This window comes from Petaurus breviceps, unplaced genomic scaffold (genome assembly GCF_028583685.1).
Source record: "Petaurus breviceps papuanus isolate PSGF00001 unplaced genomic scaffold, PetGlider_PUasm1.0 90638, whole genome shotgun sequence".
Taxonomy (NCBI): domain Eukaryota; kingdom Metazoa; phylum Chordata; class Mammalia; order Diprotodontia; family Petauridae; genus Petaurus; species Petaurus breviceps.
Window position 1 is genome coordinate 7,785,971 of NW_027187295.1, and position 25,940 is coordinate 7,811,910.

Here is a 25,940-nt window from a genome sequence, read left to right on the forward strand (position 1 = left end):
CACACACACACACACACACACACACACACACACACACACACACACACCATCCCCCACAAAGAGAATGAGCAGTGAATTATTTAGGACCACAGAGGGAAGAGGAAAGAGTGAATGAGCAATCATAAACCCACAGAGGGATTCTCACTGAAGTTTACACAAGATGTGGAGAATGTCTGGTCCTACAATCTTGGCAGAGACGTTATTCACAGATGCTTGGTCTGCTCATTTTTCAGACTTACTTAGTCCCATTTGGGGGCCAAAAAGAGGCAAGGAACAGTGAAGCCAGGGACCTGGCTGCTATGGAAATTTTGCTTTAGTATATTCTAACTTCCTTAGAAAGCCTCCAAGTTGTCTTTTTAATTCCATAATCAGTTCAATTCAATGGATAGAAGAAGAGCTTTCTCTGTTCGGTACTAATACAATACAATAATAATCACAACATGGTCACTACCCTAATGAAGCAGACTATTTAATCCAGAATAGATGAGAATTTACAATCTAAAGCAAATTAAACTAGATTGACTTTTATAAAATAGCTACTACCTAAAACCAACCTCTGTTTTATAACAAATGAGTTGTCATGTGGAAGAGGGATTAAGTTTATTCTACTTGGCTTTGATGTGCAGAAATAGGACCAAAAGGTGGAAATTATTTATAAAGAGGCAGATTTTGGCTTAACATATGGAAATTGAGGGTATCCAAAACTGAGTGGGGGCAAAAAGTGGAAGTGGTTGTAAATTCTCCAGTGCTATAGGTCTTCAAACCCAGGCTGGGGGAATACTTACTATAGATATTATGGATAGGCTTAAGAATAAGGATTATAGTTAAGATATCAATGGCATAGGGAATTCCCAGGCAAGGAGGCTACATCTACCAATGCAGGCTGGCACCTTCTCTGCAAATTATAGTCTGAGAGTTTCCAGAATACTAGGAAGGAAAAATGATTTATATTCAGCACTTATCAGGACAAACTTGAACATAGGTCTTCCTATCTTTGAGCCTGGATCTCTAGCCACTATGCCATGCTGTCTCTTGGCCACAAATAGTGTAGGTAACAATTTATGTTTTAGATTGAGGTTAGATTAGATGACATCTGGTACCCCTTTTCACTTTGCCATCCTATGACATTTCCAACATCTTTAGAAATGCAGAGATTACTTTCAGAGAAGCACTTGATTTTTGCAATTTTCTATACTATCCTTGTCCTGTTAATGATAAGCTCTTAGAAAAAAGCATTCTCTGCTTTTTGTTAGGCAGTCTATATGGACTAATATGTAGCCAGTGGCCTGGTTTTCAACAATCTAATAACATTAAAAAAGTCAGGCAGTCGGGTTCCTTCTCCTTATACTATTATAGGTCTAAGAGGGAGACAAGTTTTGTGACCTTAGGATTTCCTTTAAATCACACAACAGGAGAAACTACTACACCCGCACAAAAAAGCCATAATTATTATGTTGTGCTTTCTAGGTGGAACTGAGGCTAGCCTCTACTTCAAAGTAAACATAATAATGTCAATAATAGCAGAATTTCCCTAGGCTATAATTTCCCCACTACCTTTTGAAAAATATGCCATCTCCATGGGACATGTTGCTACATGATTGCCAAACATGAGAATGTAGAATTTAGGGAATGATCCTGAAACCTTATTGCCCAGTTAAAAGTCTATAAGGATGATTACCTATGGAACACTGATTTCAGAGAAACTGTGCTAACATTTCTGTGTCTACAAAAATGAATATTCCATGCTTGTTAGAAGTAGTTGAGGAAGGCCTCTAGCATATTTGATGGACTCTATATAAAACTGATGGGAGAATATGGACAAGGGTTTCAGAGGATCACCAGCCTTGCATGGGTTGCCTGATGCATTTATGGAAGAAATATCCAAATAGGTGTGATAGTAATGGCAATTAAAGATTCCCCTGTATTGGCTTGGTTTTCAAATTGATTGTATTAAAACCCAGAGTTTGTTAATCCCACCTGTGGGATGGGCTTGTTGATGTGAAAAGAAAGTCCTGAAGTGGGAGGAGCTGGTGACGTAGATTTGGAGAGACACTGGAGAGAGGCGGAGGATCTTTTTTTGGAAGCAGCACCTCGTGGAGAGAGAGAGAGACTAAGAGGATTGCTGGTGGCCGCTTTGAATTGCCCTGGACTTTTGAGACCTGCCCCCTGAGCTGCCAAGGACTGAGGAGACATGGCTGTTTTGCTGGTACTTTGTCTGTCTGTTTTGATGTTATTTTGCCAGATTTGTCCACTGGTGAAAGACTGTCCTGTTGAAGAAGTCCTGGAACCTGGCATTTGGTTAAGAAGGCCTGAGACTGTCCTGCAGACAGAGAGTGAATACTGTCCACTGGTGAGGGACAGTACTGTTGTTGCAGGGGCCTGGAGACTGTCCTGCAGACAGAATGAATACTGTCCACTGGTGAGGGACAATACTGTTGTTGCAGGGGTCTGGGAGCCTTTCTGTTGGTTCAGAAGCCCTGAAGAAGGATTTTCTTGTTGTATGTTTACAGAAATCCTGGGAGAGGGCTTTGCTAATGTGTTCAGGGGTTCTAGGGCTGTTCTACAGACAGAGGATAAATTCATGAAGGGACTGGCAATGTATCTTATGGCCTTGCTAAGCCTTGTCTCTCCAGGAACTAAGATTGCTGAGAACTTGCCTCGTGTCAAGATGAAGAAAAGACCTCCATTTGGGTATTAAGTGCTGTGTTTAAACTTGATGTAACTCTGGGGTAGATTCAATTGTGACCCAGGGGTGGGGAATTTTTGACCTTTTTGTGTTCTATGGTTGAGCAAATGAATGTATTTTACTTATGTTTGGAAACTAATCTCCATTTGAGAAGAGGGGCTTTGTGGTGGACTTAATTAAGGTATAGCCTAGGGGTGGAGAAGTATTTGGAACAGAGACTTTGTAATTGATTGAATGATTGGAAAGTCCTGGGGTGGGGTAGGCCTTGGAGATTATTTAATCACACTTAGTAAATGCTGTATTTGGAATGATGTCATGTTTTGATCTTCTCTGTTCTGGGTTTGTTACTGAATAAAATAGAGAGCACCTATGCTGGTATTTTGAACCTGGGAAGTTGCCTTTGCTTGGTATTACATTACAATAGGTGAGATCACAGAACCAACTGAGTATTCATTGCTTAGTTTGATGAAAAGCTTAAAGAGAATCCAGTCTACCCCACCTTCCAAATATAATTAAAAGATTCCAGAGAAACTGGTGTCAGAATCTGCCATATAATATCAGGGAAAAGAAGACACAGCTCCCATGAGTGGAAAGCCCTTGAATGTGTTTACACAGGATGATATTTATAGACTTCCCCCATAGAACTTGCATTCTTTCTAGACTTTTTCCAAGGACCTACATGTGTGTGTGTGTGTGTGTGTGTGTGTGTGTGTGTGTGTGTGTGTGTGTGCACTTAGGTTGCAGAAGAAGCCTCATGTTTATTGTTTTTTTTTAATCCTCACTTTGAATGGACTCAAATAAAAATTGCTTTTGACATGCTGAGTTTTACTGCCCTGAAAACTATTTCCCAATGTTTTAGTCCTCTTTAACTTCTATCGAAACAGAAATATGAAATGATAAAAATATACAGAGAACATACAAGATTGCAGTCATGGACAGCATTTCTATTCACACTCTACCACTACCTTAGGCTTGTATGGGGGGAACCTAGAGAAGACAATTTATATATTGAGAGCATACATAGTCTTCTCTGTAAAGTGAGCAAAAGCCCTTATAAACATTTAGAAAGTAGCTTTTAAATACTAACACTAGTTCCTTCTTATTGCAAACAACCAATACACTCTGCCTTAGCAACAGAGTCCTACTTTGGAAAGGGAAAAATCACGAACATGCATTTGGGCAATAATCCAAGCAAAGAAGATTAATTAAATAGCTACTAGACAGGGGAAAAAAAAGTCAGCTAGCTAGGCCATGGAAATCACATGAGTCATATGCCCTAGTTGAGTCTATTTAGAACAACAACAACCAAAAATTAGGATTCTACCAAAAGCAGAGTCTTGTCTTCTGTGTTCTTCTCTAGTAAAAGTTAGAAGTCCCCCCCCCCAATGAAAACAAAAAAGGATTGCTGTGCAAAACAATTTTCAAACAATAGATAAATCAAACAAATGGAATGAAAAACACAGTAGTATAAAAGTATAATTTCCCCTTCATTATAATCATGAGAGGGAGCATGGTGTAGTAGATAAAGTGCCAGACTAAGAATTGGGAAGACTGGATTCAAGTCTGACTTCCGAGATATCTGTATAACTATGGAACAGTCGTTTAACCTCTCAGTACCCCCTAGATAATTCTCTTAAGACCAATTTACAAAAGACACTGTAGCAGGGAACAGTTTCCATAGCAGTAGTTTCCTCATGCAAATACTTAAATCATCTTTGATCTCAGTAATGAGCATGTTTCCTTAATTCATGCAGATCACAGCTTGTCAATGCCTGAACATCAGAGCCTACCCTGATCCATATTCTCCCTTGTTTGTTACCTAGGAGTCCATCCAACATTCTGAATGCTTTGCTGCTTTCTTTTTCTTAACATTGTAAGGATATCTGTGTACCAAATGGACTTTCCTTCAATTACCCTCACTCCCACCTAATGACCACTCCATTTAATTTTTCAAGTATACATTTCTTTGATGACATCCTTTACTCTGACTCTTCTTTTTAATTTTTTATTGGTCACATATTGTAGCCTATTTACACCCACTATGTGAATCTCTATCACCCTGTGAATAATGTTCAATAGCCCTTCAAAGATTGGAGTGATTTAGGATTCACAATGACACAACTCTGGCAGAATATTGGAATTAAAAATGAGTGTTTGTTCCCTACATCAATGAAATCAGAAACCCTAATTTTAAGTATATATACATATATATATATATACACACACACACATATGCATGTATTATATAATATATAACAAAAATTGTATACAAATATAAATTTTATTATACATATTATAAACTATATGAAATTTAAATGAAATTTGATATAAATTTTAAATAAGATTTTATATAAATGTTAAATAAAATTTGATATAAATTTTGTATATTTTCATCAACTTCACATAAAATTTATATAAATTTTTACACATATTTATATAATTTATATAAAATACATATATGTATTTTTTTTCAGGATACCTCTGCGTGAACAAGTCATGAGGCATGTGACTGAGGGCTGGCTATCCAGCATACATTCCAGTAGCAGGAGTATTATAGGCAAATTCAATAGGAGGAAAAGTTGGTTGCCTCCCTGCCCTTAATTGTATGTTTTTTAAAACAAATTTATTGGAAGACAACATTTGCTGGATTTTTTAATATTAATTTTATATACACTGGTGACTTATCATTTAGTTAAGTTGACTGGTGTCCTTTGTTTTATTTTTTTTTCCTTTTTTTTTTTTTTTGCTTTTTTGGAGGGCAGTTTGGGGTTAAGTGACTTGTCCAAGGTCACACAGGTGGTTTTTGTGTTAAGTGTCTGAGGCCAGATATGAACTCAGGTCCTCCTGACTCCAGGGCCAGTGCTCTACTCACTGTGCCACCTAGCCGCCCCTTGTGCCCTTTGTTTCCAAAGGCAGAGAAGCTATGGGAGATGAATGGTAGTCTCCTGAGGGAGAAGAATCTTTCTTAGTACAGGATTGGCAGCTAAACCTCCAGTCTGCTATTAGAGAGTTCTGTTCTGTAATTGGGCATAAGCATGAGCCATTTTATAAGTGCAAATTTGCTACAAATCAGGATCTTATTGCATAAATTTACCTCACAGACACAAACCAAGGTTTCATGTATATTGTTAATATGAATTTTAAATTGTATTTTATAATACTGATCTCCTTCTAACAACTATTTCATAGTAACTGTCAGGCAGGTGATATCTTTGATACCAGTATAATTTTTTTAACTGAAAAAGTTAATTTAAATTTTTTTTTTTATTTTTAGTTTACATCATTCATTTCCACAAGATTTTGAGTCACAAATTTTCTCCCCATCTTTCCCCTACTCACCACCCCAAAACAGCGATCCCACTGTATACCCCCTCCCCCAATCTGCTCTCTCCTATATCCTCACCCATCCCTCCTCTGACTTTCCAGTAGGGCAAGATGGATCTCTGTACCCCAGTGCCTGTATATCTTATTTCCTAGGTGTATGTAAAAATAATAATAATAATAATTTAAAAAAACATTTGATTTTACAACTTTGAATTCCAGATTCTTTCCCTTCCTCCCTCGAAGGATAATTTTGAAAAGCAAAAAGAATTGTCTTATAGAACCAAAAAATGTAAGACCTGGAAGGGCCCTTGGAGAAGTAGCCCAACCTTCTTATTTGAGAGATGAGAAAACTGAGATCCTAGGAAATTAAATGATTTGCCTTACATAGACCTTAACAGAAGAGCTGGGATTCAAAGTTGTCTCTTGACCCTGAGTTCATTGCTGTTGGCTTAGATATTTTAAAAAGAACAGGTTTGATTTTGGATTTACTTACCCTCTCAGGAAAGGGCAAGAGATACTACTTTAGAACTTATTAATTCTTCACTGTAAGCTTCCTGAGAAGGAACAATATATGACAATGAATAAGGTCAGCTATTTTTCAAAAGGCCAGCAGAGAAAAACTGAGGCCACATATTCTGCTTTTGAAACATATCCTGCCATAAAAAAAGTAATCCTTGCTTCAGCTCTTTAAGATAAATGTAATTCTTTTACTCCTTTTTCATGCAAGACACTCAAATTTCCTGGATGTGAAAAGTAGGCTCATTATTCACATACCCCTAACTACCCCTAACTATTCTGTCTTTCAGTATCATCTATAAAGAGAAAATAAGTATTTGGTCTGATTCCAGACTGTACATCTACCACAATGAAGAAAAGGCTATGTTCCCTTTACGTCTTCACTTTCTGTGGTGTTCCCATTAATCCAAGCTTTGCTGCTAACAGCTCAGCCCTGCTTCAACCAGACCTTGCCCTTGACCATGACCCAGTACGTGTCTTCTTCATGTGTTTTGCAGGCTCATTACGCATGGAGCCATCTCCAGCAATAGAGCTGAATTTTCTATTTTATAAGATAAGCTCCTTCTTTTCAAATTTGTCATTGTCTCATGTCACAGTCCTTAGTGACAGTCATGGAACTTAGAGGAAATTTCACAAATTAACTATAGACCATTAATGCATAAAGCAATTGACCTTTATTATTCTTGTGAGAGTTTTAACTCACACTGGGGGAGGAGGTAGGAGGCATAAAATGAAACACCCTGAGGCAGGGGCAATAAGGGAAAGATACCACCAAGAGAAAGTCTGGGGGTGGAGGGGAGGGGAGAAGTAGCCTAGCTCAGCAATTTCCCTTTGGAGAGGCTGCCCATGGACTTGGCAACACAAATGCCCTAATCTTTCCAATATTCCTGTGTTTGGTCCAGTAGGTCTGGTTGTCAATCACTTTACACTGTGGCAACTCACAGAGGGAGCTAAAAGTCAATGAGTTTTATAGAGACTGGGCAGATTTTCATTCAGTAGGAGGTTCATTTCATCTCACAGGTAACAGGTACTAATGCAAAATCAGTTTGGTGAAAGTGACCCTTATGATTGTCAGTGAAGTCCATCTGTTTCAGATTTTTGGAACCGTGGGGAAAAAGGGGAAGAAAACTAGCATTTATTAAGTACCTATGTACCTACTTATATACCTGGCACTCTCCCAAATTTTTTACAAATATTATTTCATCTGATTCTCACAGTAACCATAAAGTAGATGCTATTATTATCCCAATTTTTTAGTTTAAGACAGTTCAGGAAACTGAGACAGAGGTTAAGTGATTTGCTCAAAGTCCCAAAGATAATACATGCAGACAAATTTGAACTCAGGTCTTCTGGACTTCGGGCCCACCACTCCATATGCACTGACCCTGACCCTCCGTGCTGCTTTTGACCTTTCCTCTAGGAGGATTTATCATGGAGGACCAGAAGACTTTAGAGTATTGATGACACTCCTGCTATTATATTCCTGTGTCTGATTTAGAGGATTTCTAGAGTAAGAGACAATGCTACCACTTTAAAGAGGGTGATTCACTTTTTCTGTGTGAGCCCCTCAAATCAAGATACAACTTCATGAGTGTAACCTGTAAAAAAAAATTCATATATTTCATTCTAACACCTTCACATGCTTTATGGTGCATGTGGCAACGCCCATATTCCCTCACTTCTGCAAAGAAGGGGGCTTTTTCTTAGCTCTTCTGTAGGACCAAGCTTCTTGTTTCTTATGTTTCCACAGCACTTAGTTTAAATGCTCTTTTGATACAACTTGCCATCCTGGGAGAGATCTTGCTGTTGCTTCCAATCTCAACCTTGTCATTTTATCAACTGCTGTAATTCTAGTTTGATTGTTGACCATGATTGTCTAATTCAGCTTTGTCATCCATTTATCTCCTTGATCATACATCTTCATCTCCTGCCTTTGAAGTGCTCTTGACCTACTCAGTCTCCTGGTTTGGGTGCGGACTGTTGGCCTTCATCCTCATTTCTGATGTCCTCACCCTGCCTCCTGATCAGATCAATCTCATTTCTTCTGTGTGTTAAAATTGTGGACCCCTCAAGTGTGTTAAAACTGTATCTTGTTCTAGTCCCCCTGGCTATCTACACTTCTATTCAGTAGAGTAAGTCTTATGGGTAGCCAGTATAAATGGGCAATAGCAGGAAATAAGATTACAAAGAAGAACCTGGAAGTGACACATAAATGGATCCAATGATCAAAGCAGTATAATTTACAAATTGTATCATGTATTAACCAAAATTTGTATCTTGGTAATATATGCTGAATCAGTAGAAACCATCTAGGTACATCTTTTTTGGGTTTTAGTTCTGTGATATGCAAATTCCAGACAAAATCCAGATCTACACAGCTATAGAGCAACAGAATAACAAATAATTGTTGATAACTTTGGGATAATGCTTTGAATTTTTGTTGTTGCTTTGAATTTTTGTTGTTCAGTTGTGTACAACTCTTTGAAGTTTTACCCATAACTTTGAGAGAATTAGGATATGTTAATGAACTAACTTAAAGTTAGCATAGATCTTTGGTTTCTTTCCCTAAAGCATCCTATAAAAATTAGACCTCAAACTCCTGAACCCTGACTGCTCTTCCATTTCCTAAGGGTCCATGCTGCTTGAATTCTCCCAAATCCAAGGGATTACAGGAGTGACTAATCCCTTTTCCATCCCTTTTTCTCATGCCATCTGCCTACCTTAACCATCTCATTCCCCATACTTTCTCATTATTTGCTATCATGTGCTGTTTGCCCTTACACCTATTGTGGTTATTATAGTATGATTGCTACCCTATTTCCCAATGCCAATTGTGGTCTTTCCCAAATAAGTCCCCAAAGAACCAGATGTGCCTGCCCCTATTTCATAATTTCATAAATTAATTTTCAATTCACCAAGCATTAATCCAAGCCCCACAATAACTATTCAGGACCTTTCCTAACTCTAGCCCCGACCTGCTGTCCACCTTATGCCCACCTTTGCCTTAGTGTACTAACCTGAAGACATAACCCCAGTGGAATGCTGACCTCAACATCACAGGCGCAGCAATAGTTAGTCTAACCAAGGAGCACAGCTGCCCCAGTCTTTGTACTACTAATTAAGGACAGGGTAATGAAAGATAACCCCAGAGCTCTAGCTAATAATGGGCATCTTGAAACTAGACCACTTAGTTCTAGAGAAGCCAGAGTGAGCACATTATATCACAGAGGTGGTTTATCACTCAGAAATTCAGTAAAGAATTAGAATAGGAGTTATTATATCCACAGTGGTCTTTAGGCCCTATCATCATGTATGAGTTGTATTTACCCCAATCAAAGGATCTTTTCTCCATCTTTACCCTTCTTGGCCTCTCAGCAGCCCATAATTGATAAATGACCCTCTGCTACTTTCTCTAAATTTTGATGACACTGCTCTCTTCTGGTTCTTTTATTTTTTATCACTCTTTCTCAGTCTCCTTTGCTGGATCTTTATATAGATCATGACCTCTAACAGCATCCCCCAAGGCTTTATTGTGGGCCCTATTCTCCATCTATACTGTTTCACATGGTGAACTCATCAGTTTCCATGGATTTACTTATCATTTCTATGCTGTTGATTCTTTTTTAAAATTTTATTTATTTTATTCTGAACTTAAGAAATAAAACAAACATTCACATAGCATAATATAATGGAAAAAAGATTATCATTAAATGTCCTTATTCCATCCTAATTTTCGGAGCCACATCCCCAACTGCCTGTTAGACATCTCGTAACTGATGCCTCATAAACATCTGAAACTCACCATATCCAAGACTAAATTCATTATCTTCCTGTCCCCCAACCAAAGCTTCTCCTACCAGATGACCCTATTACTGTTGAGGGTGCCACTATCCTCCCCATCACCAAGCTCATAACATAGGTGTCATCTCTGCCTCCTCACTCTTGCCCCTATATCCAGTCTGTTGCCAAACTCTATCAAGTGTGTGTATGTGAATATACACACTCACACACACACACACACACATATATGTAAAACATCTCTAGTTCATGCTTCTATCTCTCCTCCAATACTACTATTGTGACCCTCATCACCTCACACTAAGACTATTACAATAGCCTTGTGATTAATTTCTGTCCCTCAAGTATTTCCCCCATTCCAGTCCATCCTTTACTCTTCCATCAAATTCTTCTAAAAGTACAGATCTGACCATGTCTCTGCCCTATTCAATGAATTCCCAAGGTTCTCTATCAGCTCCGAGATCTAAAATAAAAGCCTCCATTTGACTTTTAAGTAATCTTCGTTATTTGGTCACCTCCCACCTTTCCAACACTCTTAACCCTTGTTCTCCTCCGTATACTCTGTGATCCAGTGACACTGGCCTCCTGATGTTCCTCACAGAAGACACTCCATCATCCAACTATACATTTTCATCAGCTCCCCATCCCCATGTCTGGAATTCTTTCTTTTCTCATCTCCTCCGAGCCTTTCACCTTCTTTGAATTCTAGTGCCTTTCCTCTATTGATTTTCTCTAATTTGTCCTGTATGTATTTTGTTTGTATATAGTTAACTACATGTTGTCTTCCCCCCATTAGTAAGTTCTTTTAAAACAAGGAATTTTTTTGCTTTTTTTTTTTTTTTGGTATTCCCAGAGCTTAACACAATGCCTGGCACAAAGTAAGTGCTTAATAAATGCTTGCTGACTGACTCACTCCCCAGGATTCAATAGAGCCATCTTGCTAGGCAGCTATAAAGTTGTAAGGTGTAATGCTTGGGACTGGCTAGACAGATGCATTGACAAAACTATATCTGCCTTCAAGGAGCTGAAATTTTTTTAGACGTTCCTTTGGAGAGTTTGGAGCCCTGAAGAAGTATAACTCAGGCAACAGGGATCCTGGAGGGATCTATTTTCATTATTTGTCTAGAAGCTTATAGAAGCAAGCTGGAATAGTGACCTAGACTGCTCAGGCCATAAAGGGAACTAGCCTACAATGCAGTTTGTTCAGGATTTCTGATAACCAGTAGGTGCCTAAATTGGGTCAACTTGAGACTCTCATTCCAATAAAGGATGGGATTAAGTCAAGAAAGCTAACCTTAAGCCTGGTTTATGGTGCTTTACATTCCTTCCAGTGCCTATTAGAATGTTATGTTCATAGTATGTATGTAATAAATTCTGGGGGAATGTTGAATGTCAACAACTCTGGGTAACATAACTAATAAGTAATGAATCCTGGATCTGAACCAGTTTCCTAACTCTAACTTCAACTTAAATAGAAAGGAGGAAAATGTCTGATATCACTTGGGAAATGTCTGAATCAAATGAAGAAATGCCTTCCATAAAATTTATAACCCTTCCAGACTCATAGCTTATAGGGCCAAACCAAACAAATCAAATTCAAAACATTTTGTGTTAAGTATTTATTAATTTGGAGGGGGAAATGAGCTTTTCCCTTAAGAAATTTTTCACTAAGTTGCTTATGAAAAAAGACACTTAGTGACTTCTTACACATTATTGAACTGACTCAAAGCATCACCTTTGCAAGTTGAATGTCAGTGAATTAAACAAGCATCTGGATTAAGCCCCCATTAAAAGTGCCTGAGCCGAAAAACTGAACAGAAGTTTCAGAATAGGAAAAAATGGGTTTATGTGTACTGACAATGCAAAACACTAAAATAATCTGAGAGAAATTCAATGAAACTTTCAGATTCCCTCCTTGGAAAAGTACTAGTCCTACTTATTTTTCAATGGGAAAAAAGGTGAAGGATCATTTTTATAAAGTGATACAAATTCTATATATGTATGTTATTGTGTAACGAGGCCTCTGGAATATGCCTAGATTGCCAAAGATGGAGGCCACCTCTAAGGAGGCTTGCCTGAGCATTCTCAGATTGCCTAACTGGATGTATTCCTCATTCCCTACCACATGGGTAGAGGTAGCCTCCCTTGATTGACTACACTCTATCTTTAAAACTGGTAAGTCTTTCCACCACTCTTATTGGTTCCCACTCTTTCCTATAGGCTCTTTCCTGCTGCATTCAGAGGGTAAAGATCATAGTCTACCTACAACAAGTGCAACACCAACTCCAAAAATGGCTCAATGGATGTCTGTTTCTGTTCCATGTTGTTTGTCTTCATTTTCAGGTATCCACAGTTATCCCCATAGTATTCCGCTGGGAGTTCAGCCATAGCTACCTTGGATTCGGTATTCCAAGAGGGGGATGATGCGGCCAACCAGTCCAACAGGAGAATTCTGAAAATCCAGGGTGTCTGATAAATGCATAGACTTTTTTTAAAGGCTCCCTGAGTCACTACCTATGCTATGCTTTGAAGTGCAGGGGATGGGGGAGGGAGGCCTCTATCTCCATACTCCTTTCCCTGTACTTGCTGTGGCCCATGTCTGGAATATTCTTCCTGCTGCCTTCCCTGACTCCCTTTAAGACAACTCGAATTCCACTTTCTGCAAGGCACCTTGATGACCTCCAGTTGCTAATGCCCCCTTTCCTATTACCTTCACCTATTCTTGTATCTTGTAGGCACCTAGTCCTTTGGACACTTTCCTCTCCATTAACTCTCCTTTAAGCACAGAAACCATTTTGTCTTTCTTCAAATCCTCAGTGCTCAGCAGTGCCTATTAATTATATAGTTTAATAAATGCTCACTGATTGACTGACTGTTCATTTAATCTATTGGCAGCATCAACATGTAAAAATTTGCAGTGACGTGGGAGGTACTATTGTGTGGAGTCAGCTATTTATGCCAAGTCTCTTTGAGTGACTACATTTTAAAACTTTGTTTTTAACCTTGAATATGGGCCAGGCATCTGCCTAAGATGGCAGATCACATGCTCACCAACCCCATCTCCTCCTTTGAAATGTGGACCAATCAAAAGACTGGTAAAAGGGCTGAGGCAATCCCTCATGATTACATGATCCAACCAAATGCATTTTCTGTTATATGGAGGATACTTAATGCTGTCTATAAAATCAGGGCATAGGTCAATTTCAATGATCCTCCAGATGCCTTGTTAAGTTGAATAAATCAGAGCAAAAGCCAGAACAAGGATTTATTTTAACATTTTTGTATAAAGTACCAGACTCTCTCTCTCTCTCTCTGTCTCTCTCTCTCTCTCTCTCTCTCTCTCTCTCTCTCTCTCTCTCTCTATCTATCTACACACATATATACACACATGTTTATATACATATATGCATGTATATGTATGTAAATGTATATGTATATATGTATGTGTGTATATATAAAAACCCTCAATACTTGAGGTCTTATGGGTAGCAAGTTTCTTGACTAGGACTTGAAATAAACAAAAGTTACCTACTTTCCAAAAGTTTCATATTATAGGGGTGGCTAGGTGGCACAATGAATAGAGCACTTGCCCTGGAGTCAGGAGGACCTAAGTTCAAATCTGGCCTCAGACACTTAGCACTTACTAGCTATGTGACCTTGGGCAAGTCGCTTAACCCCAATTGTCCTCCAAAAAGCAAAAAGACCAAACAAACAAAAGTTTCATATTATTCCTTATTATTTACACTGCATGCTAGACAGAATGGTGTACTAGCCAGTCACTGAACCCTACATGCCATATCTACTCTTGCTGCTCTTGCACAGGCAGGCAATCAGTCCTCCATGTCTGCAATGTATTCGTTATTTCAGATTTTTAGAATCCTATCCCTTTAAAGCTCAGCTCAGAAGTTTCCTGAAACTTTAGGTGCTTTCTGTGGCATCTTGAAATTACTTTGTATTTCAATCTCTCATCCCTATTTATATATGTAATCCCCAGTGAAAAGTAGATTTCTTGAGGTCCAGCAATATTCCTACCCAAGCTACTCTACCCAGAAAGCTCCTTGAGTGCAGGGAGAGTTTATCTCTAGGAGCCTATGAAGGGAAGATTTATTTTTTTTTGTCTTTTCATTCTAAACAGTCCATCAAAAAACATTTATTAAAGAGTCTACTGTGAGCCTAAGCACCAAGGACAGTGCTTTGGTCATTGTTGCTCAGTCATTTCAGTTGTGTCTGACTCTTCATGATTCCATTTGGGGTTTTCTCATTACAGATACTGGAGTGGTTTGCCATTTCCTTCTCCAGTTCATTTTACAGATGAGGAACTGAACCAAAAAGGGTTAAGTGACTTGCCCAGAGTCACACAGCTAGTAAGTGTCTGAGGCCAGATTTGAACTCAAGAAGATGAGTCTTCCTAACTCTAGGCTTGGCACTCTATCCACTGAGCCACCTACCTGCCCTTTTAAACCATTAGATAAGGCAGTATGATGCAGAGAATATCTAAAAAACAAAGCTAAATGGGAAAAACCACAAAGAGGGTGAATTAGGCTAGATCAGGAGTTCTTAACTTTTTCCATGTGTTGTGGACCAATTTCACCATCTACTCCCCAACTCCTGCCCTCGAACTAGGCATTCAAGATATATATTGATACTTCCTCAAGCATCCTCACTTCCTACTACCTTACCTTAATTGTTTCATATGACCTACTCTTCTACTCCACCTCAACCATACACAAATATGGTCATACTCTTAATCTTACCAACAGAGGGGAGGGCAGAGTCAAGATGGCCTCCCTGCAGCCCTGGCTTCCACCTTCCCCAATCCATGTAAAAAGGGGACTATAAACAAACTTTGGAGATAAATAACCCACGAAATGACACAGAGAAGCTTACCTCCCACTGAGGACAGCCTGGGAGGCTGGCAGGAATCGGCCAGTGCAGCGCTCTGGGAGCCAAGCCCAGCCCCACAGGGAGGCTTTAGCCCCAAGGTGGGCCTGACCAGCCACCAGCCAGAGGGACTCCAGATCATCAGCAGCTGGATAAATTTCCAGATTTATCAACACACAGATGTGAAGGACAATGTGAGAGGTCAGGGCAGTCTGGACTTTGGGACCCAGGAAGTGGGAGTATGTGGCTTTTGACCCTGGGGTGAGAAGCCCCTGAGACACCTATAGCCAGCTCCACATGGCAGCTTCAGCTCCTGGCCTGCAAAGTGTAGGGGGACCAAGCACAAGTCTGAGGGGTAATCGCTCTTGCTTTAACCTGCTTGGATCTGGATTGCAGTCTAGGGTGGAGGTCCTGGAGTGTGTGTCCAGCTTGCCAGTGTGTATGGAGACCTCAGAGAGGGCACTCATCTAATATGTCTGGAAGCTGAGAAAACCCCAGAGTTTGGGACGAAAGCTCCCCTGTCTGGTGGCAGAGTCCTACTGTGGCAAAAAGCCCAGGGGTCAAGTGGCTGAGGGGTGACATGTCCAGGCAAAGGAAACAAAGCAGACAGAAGATTCCAACATTAGACTCCTATTTTGGGGACAAAAAGGAGCAAAGCATGGAACAGGAGGAAGACAGTGAAGTCTGACCTCCTGCACCAAAAGCTTCAAAGGAAAATGTGAGCTGGTTACAGGCCATAGAGGACCTTAAGAAGCATATAAGAGAAGTGGAGGAAAAATTGGGAAGAGAAATGAGAACAATGCAAGAAAATCACAAAATAAGAGTCAAAAGCCTGACTGAGGAAAATAACACCTTAAAAAACAGACTAACTCAAATGGCAAAAGAGGATCAAAAAGGCAATGAGGAGAAGAATGCCTTAAAAAGCCAAATTTGCCAGATGGAAAAAGAATCTCAAAAGCTCAATGAGGAGAATCATTGCTTCAGAATTAGATTGGAGCAAATGGAAGCTCATGACTTTATGAGAAATCAAGATGCTGTTAAACAGATCCAAACAAATGAAAGAATAGAAAGCAATGTGAAATATCTCATGGGAAAAACCACTGACCTGGAAAATAGATCCAGGAGAGATAATTTAAAAATTATTGGACTACCTGAAAGCCATGATCAAAGTAAGAACCTGGAAATCATCCTCCAGGAAGTTCTCAAAGAAAACTGCCCTGATGTTTTAGAACCAGAGGGCAAAATAGAGGTTGAAAGAATCCACCGATCACCTCCTGAAAAAGATCCCAAAAAGAAAACTCCTAGGAATATTATAGCCAGTAATATTATAATCTGGAATTCCCAGATTCAGCAGGACATATTACAAGCAGCCAGGAAGAAACAATTCGAATATTGTGGAAACACAATCAAGATAACCCAGGGTCTAGCAGCTTCTACATTGAGGGATGGAAGAGCTTGGAATATGATATTCCAGAGGTCAAAGCAGCTGGGATTAAAACCAAGAGTCACCTACCCAGCAAAACTGAGTATCATGTTTCAGGGGAAAATATAGTCATTCAGTGGAATAGAGGACTTTCAAGCATTCTTGCTGAAAAAAACCAGAGTTGAATAGAAAATTTGACATTCAGATACAAGAAGCAAGAGAAGCATGAGAAGGTAAAGAGGGAAAAGAAATCATAAGAAACTTATCAAAGTTGAACTATTAACATTCCCACATGGAAAAACAATAATTGTAACTTATGAAACTTTGCTCAGTAGTTGAAGGGAATAGAAATATATACATATATATACATATATATATATATAAGGGTATATGGACATATGAATACATATGTGAATGTGTGTATATATGTTTACAGGTATACATAGATAGAAGGCACAAGACCAATTTAACAGGAAGGGATGATACTGAAAAGGTTAAATTAAGAGGTGAGAGAGGAATATAATGAGAGGAAATGGGGAGAGGCAGAATGGGGTAAACTATCTCATATAGAAGAGGCAAGGGGAAATGGTTACAATGGAGGGGAAGTATAGGAAGGCAAAAGAGAACTTGTCAACCTTTTTTCCATGGAATTTGGCTTGAGGAGGGAATGAAATATACACTAAATAGGGTATCTCACCCTCCAGGAGAGTAGGGGGGAAGGGGATCAGAGGGGGAGGTGATAAAAGGGAGGGCTGGGGGGGGGAGTTAGAAGCACCCACTTTTGAAAAGGGACAGGATCAAAGTAGAGAATAGAACAAGTGGGAGGTGGGATAGGAGGGAGGGAAATATTTAGTCGGTCTTTTATAATATATCTACTATGTTATTGGTTTGCATTAGCCACACAAGTACAACCTATACTGAACTGTTTATCTTCCCAGTAAGGATGGGTGACAAGGGAAGAAGAGAATGAATCTGGAATTCAAAGTTTTAAAATAAAATATTCAAATATATATGTATGTATATACTATTATTAATACTATTTTATATGTAATTGGGAAATAAGATATACAGTACTGGGGTATAGAGATACACTGGAAAAGTCAAAAGGGCTATGGGAGAAAATATGGGAGAGAGCAAACTGGAGGAGGGGATATCCTGTGGGACTGCTATTTTGGGGCGGTGGGTAGGGGAAAAATGGGGAGAAAATTTGTAACTCAAAATCTGGTGGAAATGAATGACATAAATCAGAAGTTAATAAAGTATTTGAAAAATAAAAATTAAAAAATAAAATAAAAACGTTTTCTGAAAAAAAATCTTACTGACACCCACAAATACATACCCCCATTTAAGATCTACAAAATTTCTTTATCCAATCACAATCTCTTGCCATTCTACCTCTCCCTCTGCCTTGCAACCCCAATCTCTATTCTTTGTTCTTATCTTACCAATGTCTCTCTCCCAACCTCCAATCTCACATTTTCAACTGCCTTTCACAAATCTTGAACTGTTTATCCAGAAGACATCTTAAACTTCTGAGACAAATGAAAAGCCCAAAGGATAGAGTTTCTGGGTAATTAATAATCAATTTATTAATCAGGCTAGCTGATAATCAATAATGATGGCCAGCAATTTTTCCTTGGCAAACTAAAATAAAATCATGGAGCTAAAAACCTTCAGCTGCTCCTGCTGAGACCATTACTTGATCATGAGACTCAGCCAGTCCCCAGCAATCTCAACAAAGGAATCCATCTCTACCTATCTAGTCCCCTTCATGAACCAGTTCAAATTTACACTATATTCTCTCTAGTCCCTTGCCCCTTAACACTATCACCAATTTTGCTTTTCCAAGGCATAACCTGGCATTAACTCCCACTGTCTGCAGCCTTTACTCCTAATCACACGCTAGTGAGCCAAGCTAGTGCAAATCATGCTAACTACATCCACTACAAATTTGTAATATATAATCTCAACTAGGCCCTTACAGAGGCAAGGCACTACTTTTACACTTGCCAATTTTCTCACTATTTCCCTCACCATAATGGCTTTTCCAGATGTGGTGGAAAAGAATTGGACATTGAGGCAATGTTCATCAATAGGGAAATGGTTGATCAAGTTGTGTTACATGATTATGGTGGAATACTATCATGCTGTAAGAAATGAGCAGTATGTTCTCAGAAAAACCTGGAAAAACTTACATGAGCTGATGCCAAGTGAAGACATGGTACATAGTAACAGTAATATTGTACATAATCAGCTGTGAATGACTTAGCTATTCTCAGCAATACAATTCCAAAGAACTTATGATTAAAAATTCTACCCATCTCCAGAGAAAGAACTGATGGAGTCTAAATACCAATTGCTACACACTTCTTCTTGCTTTCTTTATTTTTCTTGTTGTTGATGTTTTTTTGTCTGTATTTTCTTTTACACCATAACTAATTTGAAAATGTTTTGCATGACTGCACATGTATAATCTATATCAAATTGCTTGCCATCTCATGGAGCAGGGAGGGAAGGGAGAGAATTCAGAACTCAAAACTTAAAAAATATATTAATCATTGTTTTTACATGTAATTAGATAAAAAATAAAATATTAAAAATTTAAAAGAGTTTTATAGAAAAAAATACTTGTATCTTTTGTCTTGAAAACATCCAGTCTATCCTATATAATCTATCTATGTTATTAGGAATATACATATATTTACTTATATTTTAGAATCATCAAAGAATGTAATACATATATGTATGTTTATATGATTTGCACATGTATACATATGTATATGACAAAGAATGAAAATGTATAAAAAGTATTTTGTGAAATGGCTAAATAGCTTTTTTTTTTTTTTAAGCAATCAGGGTTAAGTAACTTGCTCAAGGTTACACAGACAGTTATATCTGGCTGTGGTGCTAAGTATCCGAGCCTGGATTTGATCCAGGTCATCCTGACACTGAGCCGGTGCTCTTACTCGCTGAGCCACCTGGCTGCCCCTAAGCAATTGGGGTTAAGTAACTTGCTCAAGGTTACACGGCTAGGTATTTCTGGGTGGGTGCTAAGTGTCTGAGCCCGGGATTCGATCTCCAGGTCATCCTGAAACTGGAGCCAGTGCTCTTACTCGCTGTGCTACTTGGCTGCCCCTAAATAGTTTTTTTAAAAAATAGGAAATCTCCCCTTATGTATTCTTAAGTCTGGCTGTTGGTTCATAATTCAGATTCATTTGCTGACAATCATGAACATGATTTCATGGAACACCCTAAAATCCAATGGCTGCAAGCTTTTTGGCTTTCATTTTTACCATCTAAGGGCTTGAGGCCATCTCTGGTTGCCATAGTTTTATGCTTTTCCTCATCATAACACATGTTGGAAGCAACAGATACTTCAGGGTTACCTAGCTATTTGAGACTGAGTATGGATAGATATGTATGTTAAATATTTTACCAAACATGCTGATAAAATGGCAGGTCCATACAAGCACACCACAAAATCCCAATCTTGTAATATTCAGTCACTCACCTCACACAAAAATTGAATGGGTTGTGAAATGCTGAGTTAATTGACTGCTATAATGTTGTTTCATCTTGGAATAATATGTGTGTGTGTGTGTGTATTAGGTAGAAGTACTGTTAGTTCTGCTATGATGCAACAGATGCATCCTTAAAAATAATTATACTATGCAAAATAATGCAATAAAACCTAAGGCTTATGAGGAAAATTGGAGTTAGGGCACTACTCAAAAACATTTTAATAATTCATAAAAAGATAGGAACCCAATAAAAATGTTAACCCAGCTTTATACATGTTAAATTGTTAAGAAATACATAATTTCTACAATGAATAGTGGTCATCTATGGGGTTGGACTGCTGTGCGTCCTCTACCTGGGTTTCCAAAGGGCCAGGCTGTCAATGTCTTTGGCTATGAATATGAGGTCAGTCTCAGGGAGACACAAGTCTGGGAGTCATTAAATTGGAGATGTTGATTAATTGATGGATTGTTGTTGTTTTTAATCTAGAGTAATTGACAAATGTGAAAGAATAGCAAAACACAGCCTTTCAGAATAACACAAATGAAGTAGGTAATTGGTGGATGTTTTAGCAGTGTTATTCCTTTTATTGTTCAGTTGTTTGGTCATATATAGCTATTTGTGACTCTGTGGATCATAGCACACTAGGCTTAATACTGTCCATGGGGTTTTCTTAGCAAAGATACTAGAATGGTTTGTCATTTCCTTTTCCAGTGGATCACCTTTTGTCAGAACTCTCCACTATGACCTGTCCATCTTGGGTAATCTTGCACAGAGTTCATAGTTTCATTGAGCTATGCAAGCCACCAAGATAAATAAATAATTAATTAATTATTAAATAATTAATCCAGGAGAGGTTGAACAGTGTACATTATGTTTTTTGTGTATTTCCTCAAAGCTAAGTTCAGCTGAGTTTGGTTTTCTTTGTTCTTGCTGTTTCTCATGGATGAAATCATGCATAAACAAATGTGAAATTATTGTTATGTTCAAATTGTTCCTTAACATATCAGTCATGGGTGTGGAGCCAAGATGGTGGAGTAAAAGCAGGAATTTGGTATGAGCTCCCACACCAACCACTTCTAATACCTGCAGAATATGAATCTAAACAAATTTTAGAGCTACAGAACCCACAAAGTGACAGAGGGAAACAAATCTCTGGCTGACAGCAGGTTGGCAGGCCAACAGGAAGGGTCTATTGTACCGACCTGGGGGCTGAGCAGTCCCACATGAGCCATGTGGGCCCAGAACTGGGGCTGTCCCCACCAGCGGCCTGTGCCAGAGCAGACTTCAGGAGAGTGAATCACCCACAGCTGTGGCAGTTTCCAGACTTCTCAACCCATAAATGCCAAAGTAAAAGTAATAGGTCAATAGGAAACTCTGTTGCAACTGGGTAGAGAAGAGTGGTTTGGCTCTTGCCCTGGGGCAAGAGGTGGCCGAGGCTGCAGGTGCTGCTGGGTGGCTGCCTCAGGAGCTCCTGGCCTGCAGATGTAGGGGGACCAAGCACCCATTCAGAGGGTAATTGTTCTTGCTTTGACCTGCTTGGATCTGGGTCACAGTCTTGGGCAGTGGTCCTGGGGTGAGAAATGCCCAGCATGTCAGAACTTGGGGTGGCTGTATAAAGGGTGCCCTCCTCAGATCTCTGACAACATTTGCGAAAACCTCAACAATTTGGGACACAGCTCTCTCCACCCTGGAAGCAGAGTTGTACCAGGGGAAGGCACTCAAAAGTCAAGTAATTGACTGACAATATGAGCAGAAGAAGCAAAATCAGACCATAGAATCCTTTTTTGGGGACAAAAAGGATGAAATTTTGGAACCAGAAGAAGACAACAAAGTCAAAACTCCTGCATCAAAAGCTTCCAAGAAAAATATGAATTGGTTACAGATCATGGAGGAGCTCAAGAAGGATTTTAAAAATCAAGTAAGAGAAGTGGAGGAAAAATTGGGAAAAGAAATGAGAATGACAAAAGAAAATCATGAAAAGCAAGTCAACAGTTTGCTAAAGGAGACTAAAAAAAATACTGAAGAAAATAACACCTTAAAAAATAGCCTAACTCAAAGAGCAAAAGAGACCCAAAAAGCCAAGGAGAAGAATGCTTTAAAAAAACAAATTGGCCAGATGGCTAAGGAATATCAAAAGCTCACTGAAGAAAATAATTCCTTCAAAATTAGATTGGAGCAAATGGAAGCTAATGACTTTATGAGAAATCAAAATGCTATAAAACAAATCCAAACAAATGAAAAAATAAAAGGCAATTTGAAATATCTCATTGGAAAAACCACTGACCTGGAAAATAGATGCAGGAGAGATAATTTTAAAATTATTGGGCTACCTGAAAGCCATGATCAAAAAAAGAGACTAGACATAATCTCTCAAGAAATTATCAAGGAATATTACCCTGATATTCTAGAACCAGAGGGCAAAATAAAAATTGAAAGAATTCACTGATCACCTCTTGAAAAAGATCCCAAAAAGAAACCTCCGAGGAATATTATAGCCAAATCCCAGAGTTCACAGGTCAAGGAGAAAATAATACAAAGAGTCAGGAAGAAATAATTTGATTATTGTGAATCACGATCAGGATAACACAAGATCTAGCAGCTTCTACATTAAGGGATCAAAGTGCTTGGAATATGATATTCCAGAGGTTAAAGGAGCTACAATTAAAACCAAGAATCAACTACTGAGCAAAACCGAGGATAATGCTTAAGGGAAAAATATGGTTATTTAATGAAATAGAGGACTTTCAAGTATTCTTGATTTAAAAAACCAGAGCTCAACAAAAAATTCGACTTTCAAATACAAGCAGCAAGAAAAATAATGACAAGGTAAACAGGAAAAAGAAATAATGAGAGAGGAATATAATAGGAGAAGGAGAAAAAGAGAGAAAGAATAGGGTAAATTATCTCATATAAAAGAGGCAAGAGAAAACTGGAAGGGAATAGAAGGTAAATGGAAGGGAAGAGGAGGAAGGCAAAAGGGAATGGGTCACCCTTACTCTTATTGAATTTGGCTTAAGGAGGGAATAACATAAACACTCAATTGGTTATCTTAGCATAGAGGAAAGTTGGGGGAAAGGGGATAAGAGGGAGAATGAGAGAAGCTAGGGGAGATTGGGGTAGAGGGTAGTTAGAAGCAAATACTTTTGAAAAGGGACAGGGTCAAAGTAGAAAATAGAATAAGTGTGGGGCAGGATAGGATGGAGGGAAATATAGTTAGTCTTTCACAATATTAATACCATGGAAACATTTTGTGTAACTATACATGCACAACCTATATTGAATTGCTTGTCTTCCCAGTGGAGGTGGGTCAAGAGGGAAGAAGGGAAAGAATCTAGAAATCAAAGTTTTAAAAAACAAATGTTAAAAAATATATTTTTACATGTAACTGGGAAATAAGATATGCAGGCAATGGGGTATAGCAATCCATCTTGCCCTACTAGAAGAATGGGGAGGGGGGCAGTGAGGGAGGACATAAGAGCAGATTAGGGGAAAGGGTATTCAGTAGAATTGTTATCTTGGGTTGGGGGTTAGGGGAAAGACAGGGAGAAAATTTGTAACTCAAAATCTTGTGGAAATGAATGTTGAAAACTAAAAATAAATAAATATAAGATTAAAAAAAGAAAAAAACATATCAATCATGTTGGAAGAAATTTGCCATTCCAAAATAAGCATTTCAGTAGAATTGACTATATCACTTTGTTTATCTTTAAGATAGTTTTAAGTGCTTGAGAGTACTAGGTTAGGATCTAGGAGAACAGGGTTCTAATTCTGCTTCTGTCACAGATGAGGTCAACTGTTTGAACTCAGTCAAATCATTAAATCTCATTAAGCTTCAGTTACCTTACCTATAAAAAGAAGGGGTCATAGTCTAGGATTTCTGAGATCGCTTCAGGTCTAAACTTGATTCTCTTGCCTTGCTCACTATACAAATGCATGAGGGACTATGATTCTGTTTGAATATCCATAAACATCTGTTAGTGTTTAGCTATTCACACATGTCTTCTTTTTTCAGCTAGATTGGGTAAATTCTTTGAGAGTAATAACTATGACATGATCGTTTTTGTACATCCCAAAGGCACCTAAAAGACACAACTATAGATACACTGAAAATGGAAACGGAAGGTATTTTCCAACCTTTATGTACCAACTCTGTTCAACCACTTTCTGCTGTCATTATCCTTTCCAACTACCACATTGTAGCAGCAAGCACCCTAGCATACCCAGGATGGCTGCTAGCACAGGGTCTTTGATCTGCTTTTCTAAAGAAAAGCAACTCAAAAGGGGTTAACAATCTTACTTTAATCAAACACACACACATATCACATTCACATAGCTCAGGGGAAAAAGTCACCACTCTGAACTTTAGAAAATACAAACAGAAATTATAGGCAGACAAAAAAATACAGACAGAGAAAATAACACAATTCAGCAGACAGGGTTTCTAGCTGTCTGACCATTACATATATACATAGTTAGTTACCAGAGAGAGAAGCACCAACATCTGTGTTTTCAAAGCTTGGGGCCAGAGGATATCACAATCTTTATGACCCACTGCCTAATTACAAAGTAACAAAAGGTGTGAGTCTTTGAAAAACAAGCCTCCCATTAAGCAAGCTTCTCTTGTTGGGCTCCAAGTGAGGCCCATTAAGGGACAGGAAAGATCTTCAAATTCCCTAGGCCTATTAAGGGGTAGGAAAGATCTTCAAATTCTCTTACCATTACATATATCTATCCTTTTGAGTCCTGACCTTTTTTGCAAGGTGAGCTATTCTTTTCAGTTCATACAAATTTCACCCTAATGTATAGATTAATCTGGATTTCCTGGCCCCCAGTATCCCTGGAAAAGGCAGACATTTCCCTTGATGGGCCCCAGGTCTACTCTCTTTTGACTTCTTGACAGAAATGCTCTCCTGGTAAAGGTCCACCTTATCAAACATACTGAGTAAAATCCAAAGATGTATAATGCAATATTTCCTTCTTCTTCCTGCAACAGAAGCTTTCATACTAGATGGGAACATAATACATTAACAACCTAAAAGTTAAATAATTTCTCCTTCCCCCTTCTTCCTACTCATCTAAATCCTGATCATCACTTAAAATATAGGCCAAATTCTATCTGCTCCAAAAAACTTGTCCTTCGTTTCTCCAGCCTGATTGACTTCTTCCTTCTCTGAATTTCTATAGTAGTTAATGTCTATCTCATCAATTGGGCAACTGATCATTGCAAATGATTGTGGCATCAAGACATATTATCTTGAAATTATCCATAAATCTTTGCCACTTATCTTTTCACACATTTATTTTTTTCTCCAACTGGATTGTATGTTTACTGAGGGGAGGACAGGGACCTTCTTATTCATTATCTTATCAACTACCATGCTTAAACAGTACCTTGCAAACTGCACCTCTCAATAAAGCTGCTTATTTGTTCAGCATGTGATAAAAAATAGATAAAGAAAGATATTCACTATTATCCTTATATCAGACTTCCTAGTTATATGTGGCATGCTTTAGAATGTCTTCTCCAAATCATATCAAACTAAATAAATAGATATTTTTTTCATTTCTACACCATATATTTTACAACTGCTTTGTGCTGCATTCATTGAGCACTGTGAGGTGTACAAAGATATGTAATATGTTGTATTTGCCCTTGAGATTTTACAGTCTAGATACAGAGGGTCAGACTAGATTTGTGTCACCAAACACAATTGAAAATATAATTGGAAAATGTATGATAAATTTTTTTAAAAGTACAATACAACATAGATAATATTAATTTGTGGTTTT

General features: G+C 38.5%; 1 protein-coding gene across 9 annotated transcripts in view; it reads left to right on the top strand.

Annotated features, from left to right (window-relative positions):
- Window positions 1–12,904, top strand: part of GULP1 (GULP PTB domain containing engulfment adaptor 1) — a 418,555-nt gene extending 405,651 nt beyond the window's left edge. For 3 of the 9 annotated variants that reach the window (XM_069064523.1, XM_069064524.1, XM_069064525.1), the window contains one exon: window positions 12,668–12,883. In XM_069064523.1, the coding sequence (XP_068920624.1) occupies window positions 12,668–12,748 (81 nt within the window). In that variant the 3' untranslated portion in view covers window positions 12,749–12,883. Of the gene's footprint in view, window positions 1–12,667 lie in introns of all 9 variants that reach the window. The other 6 variants (XM_069064529.1, XM_069064526.1, XM_069064532.1 and 3 more) reach the window with 6 other exon arrangements.
- The last annotated feature ends 13,036 nt before the right edge of the window (window positions 12,905–25,940 follow it).